At 37.6% G+C, this 20852-nt stretch overlaps 1 protein-coding gene across 7 annotated transcripts in view; it reads left to right on the forward strand.

The window, feature by feature from the left end:
* HERC2 (HECT and RLD domain containing E3 ubiquitin protein ligase 2) overlaps window positions 1–20852 on the forward strand; it is a 101350-nt gene that overhangs the window by 78563 nt on the left and 1935 nt on the right. For all 7 annotated transcript variants that reach the window (XM_072334393.1, XM_072334449.1, XM_072334421.1 and 4 more), the window contains 18 exons: window positions 294–419; window positions 1411–1566; window positions 1710–1825; window positions 1943–2141; window positions 2414–2628; window positions 3335–3512; window positions 4625–4786; window positions 5655–5746; window positions 6633–6772; window positions 7747–7934; window positions 8348–8545; window positions 10018–10101; window positions 15799–15940; window positions 16753–16947; window positions 17057–17169; window positions 17993–18183; window positions 19779–19884; window positions 20504–20716. In XM_072334393.1, coding sequence (XP_072190494.1) covers window positions 294–419; window positions 1411–1566; window positions 1710–1825; window positions 1943–2141; window positions 2414–2628; window positions 3335–3512; window positions 4625–4786; window positions 5655–5746; window positions 6633–6772; window positions 7747–7934; window positions 8348–8545; window positions 10018–10101; window positions 15799–15940; window positions 16753–16947; window positions 17057–17169; window positions 17993–18183; window positions 19779–19884; window positions 20504–20716 — 2814 coding nt within the window. The remainder of the gene's footprint in view (window positions 1–293; window positions 420–1410; window positions 1567–1709; window positions 1826–1942; window positions 2142–2413; window positions 2629–3334; window positions 3513–4624; window positions 4787–5654; window positions 5747–6632; window positions 6773–7746; window positions 7935–8347; window positions 8546–10017; window positions 10102–15798; window positions 15941–16752; window positions 16948–17056; window positions 17170–17992; window positions 18184–19778; window positions 19885–20503; window positions 20717–20852) is intronic.

Raw genomic sequence — 20852 nt, forward strand, 5'->3', positions numbered from 1 at the left:
TTTATTGTTAACAACAAAGTAGGAAATGTGCCAGATGAATAGGCTGCTTGAACATGTCTGTATCTGTAAAGAGGCTTGGTTTTAGAAAAAAATCAAACCTAATTCCAGTTTTTGTAGCCATCTAATTTTGGAATTGTCTAAATTGATGGAAATGCTTTTGTATTAGGAAATAGATGGAACTGATGCTTCACATGACGAACTGTGGTTTGGGAAGTTATTAATGTTTTGTCATGGCCATCTAAATAACTTCCTAGAGCACACAGTGTAATTTTCAACTTCTCTGCTTTCTCTAGAGTTTTACAGGGAGTGCTTTAGCTGCTTTGGTTAAAGGTCTTCCAGAAGCATTGCAGCGACAGTTTGACTATGAAGACCCTATTGTGAGAGGTGGCAAACAACTACTCCACAGCCCTTTCTTTAAGGTAATGGGATGCAATCAGTAAAGAATTCATTAGGAAGATTCTTTATGATGTTTTTTTGTGTGTGTGTCACTAGCTCACCTCATCCTGATACGAAAACTCCATTTAAAGGCTGCTTTTAATGTATTTTGAAGAATTAGTCTGAAGTCACTAGGATTAATTTGAGTAATGATAAAATCAGAATACTAATTCTAAAATGAATCAAATATGCAAATACAGAATTAGGAATACCTAGCTAGGCAGAGGTAGGTAGTTCAGAACAATATCTTGCAAGTGTAGTACACTACAGATTGAGTTATATTTTTGACAATTGATATCTGAATTGAGCTAACAGGAATATTTATATATTTTTGTCCTTTAAAATATCCTGAAGGTACTACTTACCTTCAGTAGCAAGAAAGAAAAAAAGAAAGCTCTTCTATTTTGGGCCATGTACTTCAAAGTACAGAGAAATATACTTAGCAAGCCTAGAGAAGAGCAACAAAAATAAAAAGGCTTAAAAAGCTTCCTCTGTAGTACATGTAAAAGGATTTATCTGTCTTAAAGAAGTTCTTAAAATATGTAAAAGGTTTTTCAGGGCAGAAATAATACACTGTATACTGTCTTTGCCAATAACACACTGAATTAAATGATTTTAATTAGGAGAAGGATACTAAGTTTAGAAATAGAAGGTGAAATGTTAAGCATGGTGTTTTTGATACAGAAAATGCAATTAATCTAGGAGCGTTTGTCACAGGTGAACTGTGAAAATTCCACTATTATTATTATTAATCTATATTCCAATATAGAGTATTAGCTGTGTGCGATCAGCTTGCATACACTTGATGCTGTCCCATCAGTGAGGGTAATGAAGGTGGATAGCTCTTAACCCAAACTTTACATTATCTGAGATTCTTGATGCCCTACTGGTCTATGAGCTGTTCTACTAGATCAGATGCATGCTACTTTTTATTACACACTTTCGTTGCAGCTCTGAAATCTGTTTTGTCTGCAGGTTCTTGTGGCTCTTGCTTGTGATCTGGAGCTGGACACTCTCCCTTGCTGTGCCGAGACACACAAATGGGCCTGGTTCAGAAGATACTGTATGGCATCCAGGGTTGCTGTGGCTCTTGATAAAAGGACACCATTACCTCGCCTTTTCCTTGATGAGGTATTGCTAGAATACTTCAAATAGTTCTTGGAAAGTACAAAAGTGTTGCGTTTAAAAAGCTACGATTTAAAGTATTTTCTGCCAACTGTGATCAGAATGTGGTATAGTTGGAATAACATTGTTTAATGCAAAATATTTTACAGGTGGCAAAGAAAATTCGAGAATTAATGGCAGATAATGAAAGTATGGATGTTCTTCATGAATGCCATGATGTCTTTAAGAGAGAACAGGATGAGCAGCTTGTCCAGTGGATGAATAGGTTACTTCTTTCAACTGTCATTTGTTTTGTCTTGTGATGCTTTGACATTGTACAAGTGAACATTTTGTAACTTTATTTAAGCTAATTTATGATTCCTTTATTTTGAATTGTACACAGACGACCTGATGATTGGACGCTTTCAGCTGGAGGCAGTGGAACCATTTATGGTTGGGGTCATAATCACAGAGGACAACTTGGTGGAATCGAAGGGGCAAAAGTCAAAGTCCCAACTCCATGTGAAGCTCTTGCTACTCTTAGACCAGTGCAATTAATCGGTGGTGAACAGACACTGTTTGCAGTCACTGCTGATGGAAAGGTACGCATACAACAAAATGTCCTTGTAAAACTTTCATCCTGTTGCGTGTTTTTCACCATTTACGTGTATATATTATAAAGAAATTAACTGTACCAACTCTGCCATCACAACAGAGGACTTCAGTGAACTGCAGCATTAAATACTTGAAACTTTTCTGGTGGCCTTTGTGTTAATTCTGTTCTAGTATACATTCATTAAGAACTCTTCTCTAGAGCCATTGTGAATGCTCTTCAAGACATAAACAAAATTAAAGTTTATTTTTTATTCTAAAGCTGTATGCCACTGGATATGGAGCAGGTGGTAGGCTTGGAATTGGAGGAACAGAGTCAGTTTCTACTCCGACTTTACTGGAATCCATTCAGCATGTGTTTATAAAGAAAGTCGCAGTGAACTCAGGAGGGAAGCACTGTTTGGCATTGTCTTCTGAGGGAGAAGTTTATTCTTGGGGTGAAGCAGAAGATGGTAAACTTGGCCATGGAAACCGAAGGTAATGCTTTGTTATTTTTTAAAACTATTAATGGATTAATGTTAAGTGAATACAGTCTATATGTAGAAATCAGTGTTAAGTAGTGATGTGGAAATGTATGGCTTTAAATTGCAGAACCACAACATGGTTGTCAGATAAAATTACTTGGATTTCTGTAACTAGATATTATTTCTAGCTTGTCTGTGGATGCTGAAGTCAAGTGGATTTCCTTTGGAATCTATACTGTGTGTATGTGACACTTCAGGGAGGAAGCAAAACTGCTATTCTGCTTCTGATGTTCGCTTGCAGTTACCTTTGTTAAAGAAGTTTTGTAGTTATAGACAACGATATTCAGATACAAAAAGAAAAAGGAATGCTAAAGTCCATGGAAGAAATCAGTACATGTTATGCTAGAAATTTTGATCATGTATATTAAATTGGACTGATTGCCAGGGTAAATGTTTAACTCTGACTAAGTTTTAATGGAAATGTTTCTGTAGATTCATATAACCTGTTATACTTCAGTAGAACAAGTAGTAAAATACTTTCAGCTTCTATAGACCTTTTTCTGAATGAATAATTAAATGAAAATCTCGAGGATGTTAATCTGGAACAGAAGTACATAGTGACGTAGATGTCCTTGTACTCATTTTATACTGCTCTTCATACGCTGGTTTATGTGCGTGGTCTGTTCCAAAAGGTGTGTCAAAAAGTATTTTCATTTTAGCCCTTGCGATCGTCCTCGTGTAATTGAATCTCTGAGAGGTATAGAAGTGGTTGACATTGCTGCTGGTGGAGCACACAGCGCATGTATTACAGCCGCAGGAGATCTTTTTACGTGGGGGAAGGGAAGGTACGGGCGCCTTGGGCATGGAGATAGCGAAGACCAGCTGAAGCCTAAATTGGTAAGAAACTTCTGGAATTCTGTGTGGTCTTTTATTCCAGTTCTTCATTTCTGGTCTGTGACTTTTAGTATTTCTGCACTGTGAAAAATTAAAGGAGGAAACGAACCATTCCTTTATAGAACAGAAGCGTTTTTAAGAATGAAGTAAAAGTTGAGCTGCAGAACTTTGCTAGAGATCACTAAGCAGCTTATAAGGAATATAAGTAAGGACTTAACCCTCCTTGCCAAACAAAACAACACCTCTAAAACCCAAACAACAACACCCTGAATGTAAAGGACATGGCCTGTACCAGTTGTAAATGGATTACACGCTATTGTCGCTTCCTGTTTAGGTAAGGGGTGGAAGGTATCTTGAAGAGGAATTAACTTTCCTGCACCCCTTCACAGAAGTGCTTTGCACTGAAGATAATCAGATGTTTGCATTCCCCTTCCCCCAAAAGCAAGGTCTACCTGACTTTGTTGTACAACAACAGGCCATTTTCTTGATTAGAATGAAAATAACAAATCCGTAGATTAGTTTGAAGTGTGTGAAATTCCACGCTGGTTTGGATGGTGGATTGGGCTACCTCAAATCCCTTATGTGAAGAAGGATGCGGATTAAGAGGGTACGGTTTGTGTGTGTCAGAATTCTTTTGCTTTGTGAATCTCAATTCCATATATCATCACTAGATGGCAGCATTTCAAAAGTCAAGATGTTGATTTATTTCAAAAAACAGTGGAATTGTAAAATAGTAAGAGGCTATTTGAAAGTAAGCAGTGCATTCGGTGCTTACTGTACGTAAGAGTGAACCAAAGAACCTGAACACGTAAACAGAACATAGCCCTTAGTAACCCTACATGTTTTGTGTGAGTCATTTTCCCTGGCTTTTTTAGATTTAAAAAATAATTAAAAAAAATTGTTCACCAAGTAAAAAGAACAATCCAGTATGTGAAATATGTAGCTATTTTATTGGCTTGAAAAGAGCAAAGCCTTTTGACTTGAATTCATTTGCAAGATCCTGTTGTGGAACTTTTAGTTCCAGTGATGCTTCTTTTCAAGTTGGGTTTGACTTCTTTTATGAAACTGAGTGACTGAGTCGTTATTGTAAACAAAAACTGGTGATTGCTTTACAGGTGGAAGCTCTCCAGGGCTATCGTGTGATTGACATAGCCTGTGGCAGTGGAGATGCGCAGACATTGTGCCTGACGGATGATGATACAGTCTGGTCCTGGGGCGATGGAGATTATGGAAAACTAGGGAGAGGAGGCAGTGATGGCTGTAAAGTGCCAATGAAGGTATTTGAATACATGTTATTGATTGCTTTTTAAACCATAAGGTTAATAGGAATTACTGAAGACATACACTAATATGTGCAAACTTCCACCCCACCTTGGGACATCAGGATCCTTTTGATGTTAATAGTGAACTTTGTAGGATACAGTGACTGGTCTTCAATCTTTGTGCTGAATAAAAGTTGGTCTTACGATTTTGTTTTTTGGAGAGCATTTCCAGTTCCAGAAGTACTTGTTACTTTAATTTGATTTCCTTTGGAAAGGTTAAGTATCTTCCAAGGAATCTCCATATTTCAAACAAAATCCATGCAGCCAACTAATTTGGATAACAGGAGTTGTTATAGAGATGAGCACCGTTTGTATTTGAGAATAACATGTAACTACGTGAGTGTCATTGTGTATACCATGGATTTTATATATTTAATCCAGAGTTGCCCCATTCCCTTTCTTAAAGGTCAGAGTCTGCTGGCTTGTTCCAAGTAGGGGTATTTTTTTTCTTATTGCATGATGTAACACAGTTTGATATAGTGTGTTGATAATCAATCCATAGGATTGATGATAGAAGGGTAGTAACTGGAGACAGAGCCTTACTATTTCTACTAAGGAGATATTGCTACAGGCAAAATATTAGTTAAGATCTTCAATGGTTTTCCAAATCTGAGCTTCTTTTTAGCATTTAAGTAGTAAATAGCAGGAAGATGGAAGGAGTGGAATTCTATCAAATGATCTACATTTTAATTCATAAGCTTGTGTATAGGTACTGGAACACTTAGACAATTTATTGTACTTAAGATATGCCTAAGCACCGGATGGTTGATTAAACTATAGTCTCCATAATTGATTCTTATTTTATTTGCTATTTTTTTCCTAGATTGATTCTCTCACAGGCCTTGGAGTGGTTAAAGTAGAATGTGGGTCACAATTTTCTGTGGCTCTTACCAAATCTGGAGCAGTATATACCTGGTAAGTATTTTATATTAGCTATTTGGACAGCATTAGATGCAACCTTCTTTGCTACAAGTATTACTGTTATCCTACCTTCACTGCTTTGATTTTTCTCCCATATGGTAAACTCTTTTGACTTTCTCTGTTTTGATTAGTAATAAAATCAAGCAGTTTGAGGAGCTTACTATAGTGCTATTTGCGTGAAGATCTAAAGTGTTTTGTCGTGGAGATGTAAATACAGACTTGTTGTTCAAGACATCGACCACTGCCAAATGCAGAAGTTCAAAGGAGGTCGCTAAAAATGTAATCTCAAAGTGTCAGGCAGTCTGGAAGATGACAGCATAAATAACATTTTCATATACCAGCAAAATCTTTCTTATTTAAAAATTTGTATAGCTAGTTCATTGTTTTAATCTTCTTGTGCAATTCCAAATTGTGTAGTTTAAGCAACTACGAGATTGAAGTGTTTAGAAAGGCAAAACAAAATACCTTCCAAACACTACCTCCGTGTGATATCCTCAAACCATACGAAGTTACAGTCTCTGAGGTTTGGTACTGCTTTTGCAACTGATAGAAGCCTAATCCTTGAGTCTTATCCTTTAAGAGAAACAAACAAACGAAAAACCCCAACACATGTAAATATGGTGAAAGGACCTATGAAAAGCAAGCTGGAACCATGTGTGAAGTATTTTTATTCTAACAGCAGAATCATATCAATGTATATGAGCTAGGGATTATTCATTTTGAATTTGGTGTCAGGGCTGTATTGGTTCTGCTAAATATCAAATATTTTTACTGGACTATTTATAAATATTTCTACAGGCCAAATACATGACACATTCCATGTTTCCATTCTTTCTAATATTAAAACTCGGTTTTGAGATGTTCTGTCTTCTCTGTTTAGGGGTAAAGGAGATTATCATCGCCTGGGCCATGGATCTGATGACCATGTTAGAAGACCACGACAAGTGCAGGGACTGCAAGGAAAGAAAGTCATTGCAATTGCTACTGGGTCTCTACACTGTGTTTGCTGCACTGAAGATGGTATAAAAATCAAATACATTACTTAGTACTGAATTTGGAGAGGGAATAGAAAAAGGAAACTTTAAGTTGCATATTGGTAGGCTGTCCTTACTAAAAATGCTGATACTTTATGTGCATCTACGTATTTTGTGTTTGTAGAAGTTGCATATTTCTTGAGCGCAAGGTATGTCAGTGGTTTACAGTGATCACTTATAAACAACTGAAGGTTCTGAATTAATAAAAATTAAGAGTTAAGTTTCATAAATGCTGATGGTCGAAGGAAAAAATGGAGCTCAAAAAGTATTTACAAGCTGATGAAGGAGTAGATTGAATTGATTTAGCTTTTCTTACAGGGTCATCTGAACTGCCTGTGGTGATTTAACTTATTAAATGAAGCATTTGCTTCTAATGAAGTAGACTAAGATACTGAATATTTCCAAATTTAAATAACAGGTCTGCAGAATAACTGAGTGTTTTGCAGATGCTAGTGAAATAGGATATAGCTGCACAAAATGAATGCTCCTGAATCAAAGTCTCTTTCTTAAAAAGTATTTTCCAAACTGACAGCACTAAGCACGCATTTTAATGTCCATAACATAAGCTACTACAGACTCTCTTCTCCTATGCAAAGTCTAATTCTTTTTTTTAGCATCAGCTTTTAATTAATTTATTTATTTATTTTGCTATGAAACTGAAGTACAGACTGTTTCTGATGTATCTGTTGTTATTCTTCTGCACCATTTCCTACTGTTTTGCGATAGAACTTCATTATATAAACTGTGAGGAAATTGATGCATTTAATACTAGCTGCTGTACATACGTAAATGTATCACTTACTATTACCTGCAGCAGATACTGGATTTCAGGACAGCTGTCAGTTTGAGAAATCTTAATTACAATCCGTGGTCTCAATTGGTTAAATTATTTCTAAATGCTTCTTAAAAACAAACCAATTTCTATCTTCAGAGGTAATTTTTATTTTTTTCTTGGTTCAGGGGAGGTGTACACCTGGGGAGATAATGATGAAGGACAGCTTGGAGATGGAACTACTAATGCCATCCAAAGACCACGTTTGGTTGCAGCACTCCAGGGTAAAAAGATCAACAGAGTTGCCTGTGGCTCAGCACATACTTTAGCTTGGTCAACGAGTAAACCTGCTAATGCTGGCAAGCTTCCTACACAGGTAATATTTTTGGCTTACTGCATTCAGTTTTTGAATGTATTAATGTTTGCTGCTGATCTTTCAGGAGATATATTTCCTTTCTAAATCTCTGCATCAGTTTAGTGTGCTTTGATTTGACTTTGAGCCAGTGTTATTCCAATACTGAAAAGTAAACTGGAAGGATTTTTAATTCTATATTCCACCTCTTCCACTTGAATTCATCATTACTTGCTTTGCATTGAGAATGTTCTTTGAACATTCAATTTTTCAGCTGCAGTAATGGTTCATAATGCCTATGTGGAGCGATGGCAGGATGTAGAATGTGGCTATTTATGGATAAAGAGAATACTAAAATTCAGAATGACAAGAATACTGTTAAATAAAATAAAGAATAGAATAATCCTAAATTTTTGGATATAATTACCTTATTATAGGTTCCCATGGAGTACAATCATCTACAGGAAATACCCATCATTTCATTAAGGAACAGGCTTCTACTGCTGCATCACATTTCAGAACTCTTTTGTCCTTGTATTCCAATGTTTGATCTTGATGGAAGACTTGATGAAACTGGCCAAGGACCATCAGTTGGGTTTGATACACTACGGGGAATACTGATATCGCAGGGAAAGGTATTTATCTGAATAGATCTTTAAAGGAGTCATTTGTAACTACCCTGTCTGAATGTTCTGCTTAAACGGTTTCTAAAGAAAACTGAACTTTTATCCTAATTTGTGTTGCAGGTTGTATGTCAAAATGTATGCATTCTGGTTATGCTCATATGTTTCTTTGTGAATGTGTTCTGTTTATTAGGTTTTCTCTGCTTCTTCTTTTTTTCTGTGGTTCTACTGTATGCTATTAATGGGAGTCTTTAGGTAATTTTAAGGATTTTGTGTGTAGGAGGAATATTCAATGTCATTATTTTACAGTGTGCAGAACAGTTGTAGAAAGATTTCAGATATAAGATAAAATGTGATATCAGGCATATTTTATGTCAAAAGCAATCATCAGGGACACCAGAAATTGTAGATGTTGTATTTGCTGTCGTAGAAACATGGTAGGATATACAGCACAACTAGAACACTGCAACTAAGTGCTACAGGCTTTGTAGATGGGATAGATAGGTAGGGCAAGAGCAGAGGTGAATTGACCTCCATGTTAATAAGCAGACTGGTTCTGAGGAGCTCTGAGCCTCTGAGAAACAGCTGTGGCCAGTTTGAGAGCTTGTGGGTTAAAATCACTGTCTGGACCAATAAAGGACATCTAGTGGTTGGGATCTGCCACAGGCTACCTAACTGGAGGAAGCCTGTGGATGAGGCCTCCTTGCTTCAGCTATGAGAGGCATCTTGACCTCATTTTGATGGGGGATATTAAAAAACAAAAACCAAACAAACTTTAAATGTTTTTAAAGCTTTCAGCTTTCTTGAAACTGATAATGTAAAATTGGACTCAAATATTTTGTGTTTAGAGAAACACAGATAATTAAATTTGCACCAAAAGTTGTGAGTTTTTGTTGTTTATTTCTGTCCTTCCTTGGCAGGCTGGCTTCCCCTTTGACTTTTTGATTGTTCTTTCCAGCTTTTAATTACATTCATATTAGTGCAGCATCAGTTAATTTACACTCAGTAGCATATTGGTTGCCGAGTTATAACTGAGTAAAAACTGTATCTGGATACAATAAAACTTTTCAGGCCACTATTTTGTGTGATCCAGGACAGATTTTCTTATTTAGTTTTTAGTATTCCAGGTGTTTCAGGTGTGAACTGTAGTAGCTCAAACAGCACGCTCCTTAAGTAACATCTCCCAATTTTTTATTATGTTGCTCTTGTTTATTTTTGAGCATTTCAGGAGTGTTTGATGCTTGTTTCCATATCTTCTAAATAAAGACCCAAAGGCTTTATGCCTTTTCCAGTGTTCTGTGATGTATTTGGAAGAAAACTGCTTAAGAACGGTACTGCAACATCAGTTACTCTGTTCTGTTGCAGAATCTTTTTTTGTTTTTTCCTTAATTGAACTAAGAATATATTTATCTGTCAAGTATATGCAGTGTTCTTGTTTGATTGCAGTCTTACCACTTAATTTTTTTTCTATTTTCTTTTATTAGGAGGCAGCTTTCCGAAAGGTCGTGCAAGCAACTATGGTGAGAGATCGTCAGCATGGGCCAGTTGTTGAACTCAATAGAATACAGGTATCGTAAGTCGAAGATTTGATTTTAGTACTTACATTTAGCCACCAGTGCTTATTGTTTGTAAGGTACCTTCATGTTTCAGCTGTTTGGTGTCTGAGTACCGAGCAGTTGGGTTATTGTTGGAGGATCAAACAGTGTAGCTTATTTTCTTCTCAGTACGTTTTCATCCAGACTGTAGATGTATGGGAGAACACTTGAAATAATAAGTGTATGATTTGGGCTATAATGAGCAAAGAATGTCCTGCTTGACAAAGAATTGCTTTTTCAAAATTCACTGGATGATTTAAGAGAGCAGCAATTCTGATGCCTTTCTTACCTTCTAAGACGGTCACATGAATTATTCCACTGTTGCTTTCAGAACAGAGGACATGAAGGTTTATGGGGGGAGCAGGAAGAAAGCGCTTCAGTATGATTAAGAATCAGGCTGATAAACTCTTGTCCTCGTCAGTGCATGTGATCATATCGATTGCAGAACTGTTTGATACAAAGGGCTTTTTTTTCTTGTCATTGACATTAGAAAATGTGATGTTGTGCCTCAGGCCAGATAGGGCTTTTTGTTGTTGTTTTTTTTGTCCATAGATATTTCTGTAATGTAGAATACTAAAACGTTTGTTAGAATAGAGAAGATGCAAAAACTTTGAATATTGAGTTGTTTCTAAGTGAGCTGAAGTACCTTCTTTTTTGGCTGGATGATACTTTCTGCTCATTTGCCATTTTCCACAGGCTCTTAAAACTTCTGCTAACATTATGTGATTAAAATGCGTTGCTTTAATACATAATTTGGGAAGCTAGAGGCAATGCCAATAATCTTCTCACTATTTGTCTTTTTATTATTTTTTTCTTGGGGGATGGAATGCAAAATAAGCAGTGCAAATGTTTAGGCTTAACCTGAAAACTAGTGATCGGGTTTTGGGCTTGTGTCCTAGTGTCCTTCTACTGTTGTGTTAATAATTAAGAATGGGCTTCTGTTCCATTTCTGTTCCATTAATTCAGTCTGTCTTTAAATTTAGAAAAAAAACTGGGAGCATCGAGACTTCAATTTTCATAGCTTCTGTAAGAAAGGAGATATTTCTGTAACACAAGTCTTTCCAAGATTTAGCCAAGACTAAAAAAGACCATGCTCATAATCTGCCCTGCTTATACAGTACAAAATGTGGGTTATAATCTCTTGAGTTAGCTTTTGCAGAGAATGAAACTATTGAATGAAGGATCTATTTGAATGAAAGTATTTGATCGTTTAATGATTCAAAGCTGCTTTAATGGAGTCTCAAACAGCTACAGAGTTTTCATCTCAATTGTAGTTGGGGGTTCAACTGCAGATAGACTTGAAAATTCCTTTGCTGTCAAAAGACACTTCTTACAGTTTGTAAATTATGTGGTGCTGTCAGTTCTCTACTTCTTCTTCCTTTGTGTAAAATAAGCGAATGAGATTTTAATTTAAAGTTGTTGTGCAGATACTGACTTGTTCTTTAAAATAGATAGGTTGCTCCAAAAGCAGTGCCTGCTTATTTCTGTGGAAACTGCAACAGCTACAAAAAGCACAATAACACTGTTTGATAGAGAAAATTCTCAGCACAAAACATGGTTTTCAGCAGTCACCACCATAAGCTATCTATGCATTATTGTCAGTGATGGACAAGAGCCTGCATGCTGCACTTGTAAAAATCTGCACCAGTGGAGGTGACAGTTGTGCGTGGCCTTCTGGGACATGACTTATCTTTCTCATCTCTCATGCTACTGCTGAAATGCAGCACCCATTGCCTCACTATGCTCACATCCACTGTCTGATCTCCATAAATGTTCAGCAAGCATCAGTGAATGTCAGTGAGTGCCATTTATGACACGTGGAGGAGTTCAGTAACACACCTTTGCTTCATATACATTTTTGTGTCAGACTTCTTTTGGAACATCACATGCTCCTTTGCTGCCATGTGTTGCACGGCAGCAAAATGTAACAGAATATTGGTGAGAAGGTTCAATCTCCACTGCAATGCCACCAACATCTGCCTTATCCATGGGCTAGCGTAATAGAATGCACTACTCTTGGAGCATGCCTTGTATTTTGTGAGCTTTCCTCCTTTAAAAAGGCAAATATTGTAGTTATTAAGGAGAATGAGTACTCTTAGCACAGCAAAAGATCTCCTGGTTCAGTGTCTTCTGCTGGGAGGTATATTGCACTTCTGGATATGTTAAATTATACAAGATATGAATGAACAAATGTTTTGTTCTTTTGCAAGTGTTACACTACACCTCCATGTTCCAAATGTGCTTTTAAAGAACACGTCAACCTTTTTCCTGCATTGAACAAGCTAAGCTTTTTGTGTGTCTGTTTTTGTGGAGTGGTCTTTCAGTGCTCTTAATCTTTTGATAGTGTTATTTTTTCGGTGCCGTTTCAGTTTGAGCAAAATTAACTGAAACCTCAAGGTACAGATGATGTCTGTACTCTCGGAATTATCATGCTGATACTTCTTTTTTGCCTTTGGAAATTGATTTTGTGACATATCCATGAACTGCGTTTCTTTTCTACATAGATGTCTTCTATGTTAACAGAAACTTATTCTCTTTCTTAGCTGATTCCAACTAACAAACTGTCATCTTTTCATAAACGTTTTATAATTCCATAAGTGTGTGGCTTGACATAATACGTCTTACCCAAGCTGAACCTGGAGATGGTCCCTCAGGATGGCCAGTATTTCTCTAGGTTCTCTGAGGATGTTTAGGCCAAATAGAAGGTCAGATCTGGAGAAAGAACTTAAAGTTCGATCTTCATTATTTCAAAATGCAGTAGCCAGATAACAGATGTATTTGGGTGCTTCTTCCTCCTTGTTGCAGTGATTGTACTCACAATAACTGATTATTTACTGAGGTACATTTTTGAACTCGATTCCTCTGCGCATGGCTGTATGCTGCTAATGAGCTACTGCATTTTCTCTGTGATCCAGGAAAAGGGGGGTTTCTACAGGCTAGCATTTTCTGATGGCAGACTGCTTTATGGAAGTTCTTTTGGGGCTCTAGTCAATGCGTTTTGTGCTAAAAAGTTACCTCAACAGCAAGAATGCTAGAACTGCTGTTTGAATTTTTTTTGTGTTGCATAATCTGTGTTTAGTGAGACATACTAAGTAAGGATTATATCTGAAACTGTTTATCCTATTTGGTAAAATGGATTCCACAGTTTGCTTACTACATCTCTAAAGGATATAATTTGGAAACGGGAGGCAAGCTTCATATTCTAGACCCCTACAATGAAAAGATAAAGCACCAGTGGTGAAATGTGGCCTGAACAAATCTGTTTGAATTTTGCCATTTTTTAGTGACGAGTTCTGCTCTTTGCTAATGTCCATATTAAAATTTATGAGGTTATCTGTCTTTGTTGGCACAGCAAAATATCACAATGCTAGCAGAAGTGTCAATAATCCCTTGTGACATTCTTACGCTATATTGTTAAAGTCAAGTCGTAACTATTCCAACATCTACGTGATCAGATTTAAATGCAAACCCTGTGTTGCTAGCGAACAAGTGCTAAGTAAAATGTACAATAGGAATAGCAAATATGATTGTTTGCCATTTTATTCTTGCTTGAGTTGTATTTTCAGTTTGAGATTTGAAATAACAGTGAATCAACTACTGCATTCACAGGCCACCTACTCATACCTAATCTTTTCAAGAGAAGGCTCTCAGCTTCTCAACGTCACATTTCTTAGGCATTCAAATTCCTTAGAGATCCACTAAATTAAAACAAGTTCATTCAGAGAAGAATATCACAATCCAGAAAAACAAAAACCAAACAAATGAAAAGTCCAACAAAAAATATCAATTTACCAAATCGTTATTTCTTTCTTCAACAATAAAGGAAGACAACTCTTTTTCCTAACAAACTTCGTTACTGGCGTCCCTCTGCCTTTCCATTTGCTTCCAAGATGAACAGATAAAATGCTGAGTGGAGACAGATGAACAATGAGCCATTTGAAATTAAAAATGAATAAGGTACCGGTGGTTGAGGGGAACATAGGATTCCTTATCTAGGGAAGAAAGCCCACAGAGTTATGAGTAGAGCTGCTAAGAATCATTCTGTCTAGCTACAATGAACATGCCCTTGTTGTTTCACATGTTTTCAGCTCTAAGCGTAAAATTACTAAGATCTAATCAACCTCTTAATGAATGAATGAACAGTCATTCAGTCAATGCAGGATGTGGTATGGGGACACCTAGGTAACCAGATACTGTGCTTTTCATGTTTGTGCCAGTTTCTTCTGTTAAGAGTGATAACTGTAGTGATCAGCATTAAACAGCTATGTCACAGAAATAAGACCCAGTGGAAGTTGGCGCACAGCTTTCCCTGGAATCAGTATCTTTTTCTGATTGATGTTTAGGTATACTCTATTTTTACCTGTTGGGAACAACCTGATTGAGTTGACTGAACTGTCAGGCTAAGAGGGTCAGGTGTTAGTGGCACAGTGTCCAGTTGGAGGCAAGTATGTAGAGGAATATCATGGGGATCAGTACTGGGTCCAATCCCTTTCTGACATATTCATTATAATCTGGAGTGTATGTCAGCAACAAAACTTGCTAAGGATAGTTATGGAAGGAGTGACTGATACACCAGAGAGGTCCTAGGGACCTCAGTGCACTGGGGAAGTGGGCTGATAGGATTCTCATGAGGTTCAACTAAGAGAAGTGTGAAGTCCTGAACATGAGGAGGGACAAGGCCCACAGACAGACCTAGGCTAGAGGCTGCCCAACCTGGAAGCTGCTTGGTGGGAAGGACTTTGGGGGTCTTAATGAACATCAAGCTGGATGTCAGCCAGCAGCGTGACCTTGCTGCAAGGCAGACTAAGGGTAAACTTGGTTCTGTTAGGCAAGTCATTGCCACCAGGTTGAGGAAGATGATACTTCCACTCAGCATTGGTGAGACCACTCTTGCAACACTGTGTCCAGTTCTGGGTTCCCCAGTACAAGATGTGCTGGAGAGAGCCCAACAGGGAGGCCAGAAAGATGATGAAGGGACTGGACAATCTCTCTTAGATGAAAGGACTGAGATCTGGAAAAAAAAAAGGCTCAAAATATCTTATCAATGAGTATAATACACATGAATGGAGGCTGGAAAGAGTGTGGAGCTAAGTAAGCTCTTAGTGCCCAGGACAGGAGGTGATAGGCGCAGACTGGAGCACAGGAGGTTTCCTCTGAAGACCACAAGCACTCCGCACAGTGCAGGTGATGAAGCAGTGGCACAAGCTGCCCAGAGGCTGTTGGGTTTCCTCCTTGAAAATCTCCAAGAGCTGCCTGGCCATGGCACTGGACACTGGTCTGGGTGGCTCTGGTGGAGCAGGGGCTGGGGCAGGTGGCCTCCAGATGTCCCTTCTAGCCTCAGCCATTCTTTAATAGTTCTGGCCTCCTAATAGCTACAAATATTAACTTCTTTTGCCTTCTTTTAAAGGGTGAAGGTAGTAATAAGAATCTGCAACATCTATATCCAGGGTTGATTAGATATGAAATAGTAATGAAAAATACTGCATTGCTGTAATTTGAAGCTTGGTTCTTACTTTGTAATATACGTGTACACAAAATACAGGGTAGACCTTTACAAATGTTTCACTAAACACATTAATGTTATAAATATTAATCTCATCTCTGATCTGGACAGGGATGTTGGCTGATATGCGTTCTTGTTGTGACTATTATCACGCGTTTAATTGACAGGTAAAACGTTCAAGGAGTAAAGGTGGACTGGCTGGGCCGGATGGTACAAAGTCAGTTTTTGGACAGATGTGTGCTAAAATGAGCTCTTTCAGCCCTGATAGCCTTCTGCTTCCTCATCGTGTTTGGAAAGTCAAGTTTGTTGGTAAGAGAATTGTTTCATACCATCTTTGCCTCATCGATTTTGTACCTATCTTTTCTGGCTACTTCTCTTTATTTTTGTAGGATCTGAGGAAAGGAAGGGATACAGTAAAACAGCACGTAGGCAGAGGAATATGCTTAAAATGTTAGCAATAATAAAGCCTTTTAAAATAATCTAAAAATCAACAAAAACAACAAAAATTTTTCCAACAACCGTTAAGATAAGTGGAAAAGGGGTTGTATTTGTCCTCAAATTCCGAAGGCAACTCTTTTACTTATGGAGGGTATTTCCAAAACTGAAACCTATTTTCCAGTTGTCAGAATCCAAAAATAATTCAGACTGGCTGTTCCTACTTCCATCATTCTTTTCACAATTTGCTCGTCTCTTTGAATTTTTTGATGAAATACAATGTAAATTGAGGCCGCACTGTATCTACTGTATGTAAAATACATAGAATACATCTACTTTAAAACGACACACAGGAGTCACATTGGTTTGACTCTCTTTGTCATCTCTTTTGTTTTATTGTGACAAGTGTTTAAAACGAAAGTGGTCATTAAGCTCTATCAAAAGAATATTCTTGAAACTCTGGTATGTTGTTGATAATCTTCTGAAATAATAATGTTTCCAAGGAACTGTAGAAGTCCAAATACAAAGGAAAACTTCAGGTGTTTTCAGAAGAACAGATGTAGCTTTTAGTAAACTTTTGATTACACAGTTATCCACGTGGAAGGAAATCCAGTTCATTTCAAGACTTCGTTTGTAAACATATTTTTGAAAGAATATATAATTTTGAGCCTCTTTTCTTCTCCAAGGTGAATCTGTGGATGATTGCGGTGGAGGTTACAGTGAATCAATAGCAGAAATGTGCGAGGAGCTTCAGAATGGGCTGACCCCTCTGTTAATCGTGACACCGAATGGAAGAGATGAATCTGGAGCAAACAGAGATTGTTTCCTATTAAATCCTGCTGCCAAGTCTCTCTTGCATATGAACATGTTCCGTTTCTTGGGTAATTAGCAACACTGTGACATTCTACTTGCATTACGTGTTTAGAATATTAGGAATCTATTAAAAAAACAAACAAATACAAACTTCCCCACCCTTATTTAAACTTACAGGTGTACTTCTGGGTATTGCTATCCGGACTGGCAGCCCTCTGAGCCTCAACCTCGCTGAACCGGTGTGGAAACAGCTTGCAGGAATGAACCTAACAATTGCTGATCTCAGTGAGGTAAGTGTGCTGTTTCTTCATAGGCTAAAACTTGCAGAAGACACACAGACTCTAACATAAACAGTTCTCTAGTGATTGGCTTCCCTGCTGTGCATATTTGTAGTGTTTTGCCTGACCTTTCACATTTCTGAGCCAATATGTAAGGATCACTTGTACTCTCTGTTAAAGCTGTAAACTTAAGTCTTTCAGAAGTAGTTAAATAACCTCTTTGAATTTGAGAGCATTCTTGGATCCACTTGTAGGTTTGACTAGATAAATGTTTGTAGTCAAACTCTTTCTTGCCAGTAAATGTTTCCATAGCTGTTAGTGTCTGAAAATGAGTTCAAACTACTGCAGAAAATAGTTGGAGTCAACGTACTGAGAAATCACAAACTTTCTGCTTACTGAAGAGTTAGATCTTTGTTACAAAGGTGAGTTCATTTTCAGCTACTGTCATCTGGAAATGTGCTTACTGTGAAAGTACTGGGTCTTTTCATGTCAGTAAGGAGATTTCTTTTGTACCAAAACAACCATTGGATTTTGCAGAGTTGATCGCGTTTTTAAGCTTTAAATCCATTTTCTTATATAGTACAGTTTTTTGGCAAATCTTTCCTGAATGGTTTGAAATCCATAACACGTGCATCTTTCAACATTTCAGCATAATGAAATTTCATGTAATATACCGAGCCATTTTGCTTTCAGAATTCACTTAAATGAGTTACGGTCAGACATTTGTCACAGTGCTTTTGTTGGCTGGTGCACAATGTCACACTTTTTGTAGGAGGGATGCAATGTTGTAAGGTGCTAATAAGCTGACTTTAACTCAGGCATATTTTTTCAAAAGGTTGATAAAGATTTTATTCCTGGGCTTATGTACATTCGAGACAATGAAGCTACATCAGAAGAGTTCGAAGCTATGAGCCTTCCATTCACTGTGCCTAATGCAAGCGGTCAAGATATTCAGCTGAGTTCCAAGTACACTCATATTACACTGGATAACAGAGCTGAATATGTGAGGCTGGCAATAAACTACAGGTTTGTTTAATAAGTCATTCAAATTGTTAAATGAAAAAGCATTTTCATTTAAAAGTAGTAGGCTTGAAGCATTACCTTGCGTGCATTCTCTTTTGTATTTTGATCCTTTAGCTCTTTGTGAACAGCACTTTGAGTACTACTGCTCTCACAGGGGCTTTTTTGTCTTTCTTTTTTAAAATACCATCAATTGAGTCATTGAATCATTAAAGTTTGAAAAGACCACTAAGATAATCTAGCCAAGAGTGGTCCCAGCTGAATGTTTTTCCTGTTCTTATGTAAGGTGCAATATGCAAAACAAAACGTTTATACCCTGGATGCCCGGGTAAGCCTGACGTGGATATGCAGACAACTAAATTTATCCATAGACACCAAAAACTGATCTTTGCACTAAACTCTGTGAGAAGTAGTTATTCGGTGTTTGTGAAAATGGGCCTTTGGTTACTCAGATACCCAAATATCTATCTAGACCAGTACATTGAACTTTAGGCATCTTGTTATGGGAAACAGTGAGCCTAGTAGCTATCGTGCCTATTAAACTATGAAGATAAGATAATTTTGGCAAAAAAACCTGATTCATAGTTGTTTTATTCTCTTCACCACAGTCATCTGTTTTAGAGGACACTTGTGCAAGACTGTTTCATCACCATGTGCTTCTTAATTCGCAGTGCAGTATCTGCCAGCGACTCTGTGAATTATAGTCCTTGCTTTCCTGTTTTATTTATTCATTTTTGCTATAATATATAAGTGGTTATGAGCCAATACCTAAAGCTGTTTTTGACAGTAGGCATGAGGATCATTTGTGATGGATAAGTTATAGGTCTATATAAAATATCAAATGGATCCTGAAGAAATGCTTCTGTTCTATTCAAAATTCCGTCTATTCTCAGAGGATGCCAGCAGTTAGAAATCTTTGGGGAAAAAACATGTAAATACCAAAGTTTTTAATTATGTGAATCTCTTGAGAGTAAATCTGGCATCTGAACAGAATCCATGTGAAAATGTGAATGTGCGAGTAAAAAAAATGTCTTGAGATCTTTGTTTATTTTGGTGATGACAAGCCTTGAAGGCTGGACGTGGCAGTGATGTGAAACTCTGCTTTGCAGAGCTCAGTGTCTTAAAAATTAACTTGACAGGGGAAAAAAAAAAAGGTAAAATACAAATCTTGTGTGGCAACATCTATCACTGTCTGAAAAGATGGCATATCCATTCCTCAGACATCATGTTTTGCGTGAGACCCATTTTTCTTTTACCATAATGCCTGTCTAGTATTAGGATTGTTTGAGGGCACAGATCTTTTCCCAAGAGCATGATGTTTCAATATGGAGTATTGGTCTATTCTTGCCAGGCACAGTACATAAATAATACTGGCAATAAAGTGCCATAAAGTGAGATATATACGGTGGGATATGTGCTGTGCAGTATGGATTATTTGATAAACTGGTACAGGTCAGGCATCTTGTGTGATAAGTGTTCCTTGGAACATAGCTGGAGACTTAAGGAGAAAGCCTAACGGTTCCTAAATATTACAATAGTTATTAGCTCAAATAATTACTAGAAATGGCATTCACATAAATTCTGGATATATGTCTCTGCAGACTTCATGAATTTGATGAACAAGTGGCAGCAGTTCGTGAGGGGATGGCCCGTGTTGTTCCGGTTCCTCTGCTTTCACTCTTTACAGGATATGAACTGGAAACTATGGTATCAATTTCTGTTTTGCTACCTCTGTCAAAACTGAGTTGTGTTCTTCACTTATGTCTTATTAATCCCAATTTGAATAACAAACCCCACATGCAATGCTGTTTACAACGCTCACTTGTAATTGCAAATACTTTGCTCAAGGAAATACTAGAAAAAGTTTAATTGTTCTCTTAGTGTTCAGGTTATTTTCTATATAGCTGAACAGTGATGTGATGAATGACTTGTGGAGATAAAAAGAAAAATGACATCTACCCCAGAAGTACCCCATCTTCCCCCCAAAAAATACTCATCAGCCAACCAAGAAAATTCAACCCTAGAGCCTACCGAGTTCTTAGTGCAATTTGGTGAAAGATAACAAGACCTATATTCCTCCCAGGTCAATTGTTTAATGCTTTGTGTGATTCAGGAAGATGAAAGAAGCTTCATTATTGTCCCCTAAGGGGCAGATGTCTGTTTAGTATCACTGTAATAGCAGTCTCTGCGCAGCACTTGAAATATCTGAATGTGTGTTTTGTCAGTGTAAAAGCTGATTAAATTTCAAGAGAATGGGAGGGAAACAAATCACCTGCAAATGATTTGGTCAGACTTTTGCAGCTTCTCACTGTATTTTATTTTGCAGGTATGTGGAAGCCCAGATATACCGCTTCATCTTCTGAAGTCTGTAGCAACTTATAAAGGCATCGAACCAACCGCTTCATTGATACAGTGGTTCTGGGAAGTGATGGAGTCATTCTCCAATACAGAGCGCTCTCTCTTTCTACGTTTTGTATGGGGCAGAACAAGGCTGCCCAGGACTATTGCAGATTTTAGAGGGAGGGACTTTGTTATTCAGGTAAGGGATTTTATTTTGTATAGCTAGCTGTGGGAGAGAAATAGGATGATTGATGTGATCTAACCCTGGTAGGCAGCTGAGCACCACGCAGCCATTTGCTTGCTCCAGCCCTGCTGGTGGAGTGGTGGGGAGAGAA

The sequence above is a fragment of the Excalfactoria chinensis genome, chromosome 1, assembly GCF_039878825.1.
Source record: "Excalfactoria chinensis isolate bCotChi1 chromosome 1, bCotChi1.hap2, whole genome shotgun sequence".
NCBI classification, from domain to species: domain Eukaryota; kingdom Metazoa; phylum Chordata; class Aves; order Galliformes; family Phasianidae; genus Excalfactoria; species Excalfactoria chinensis.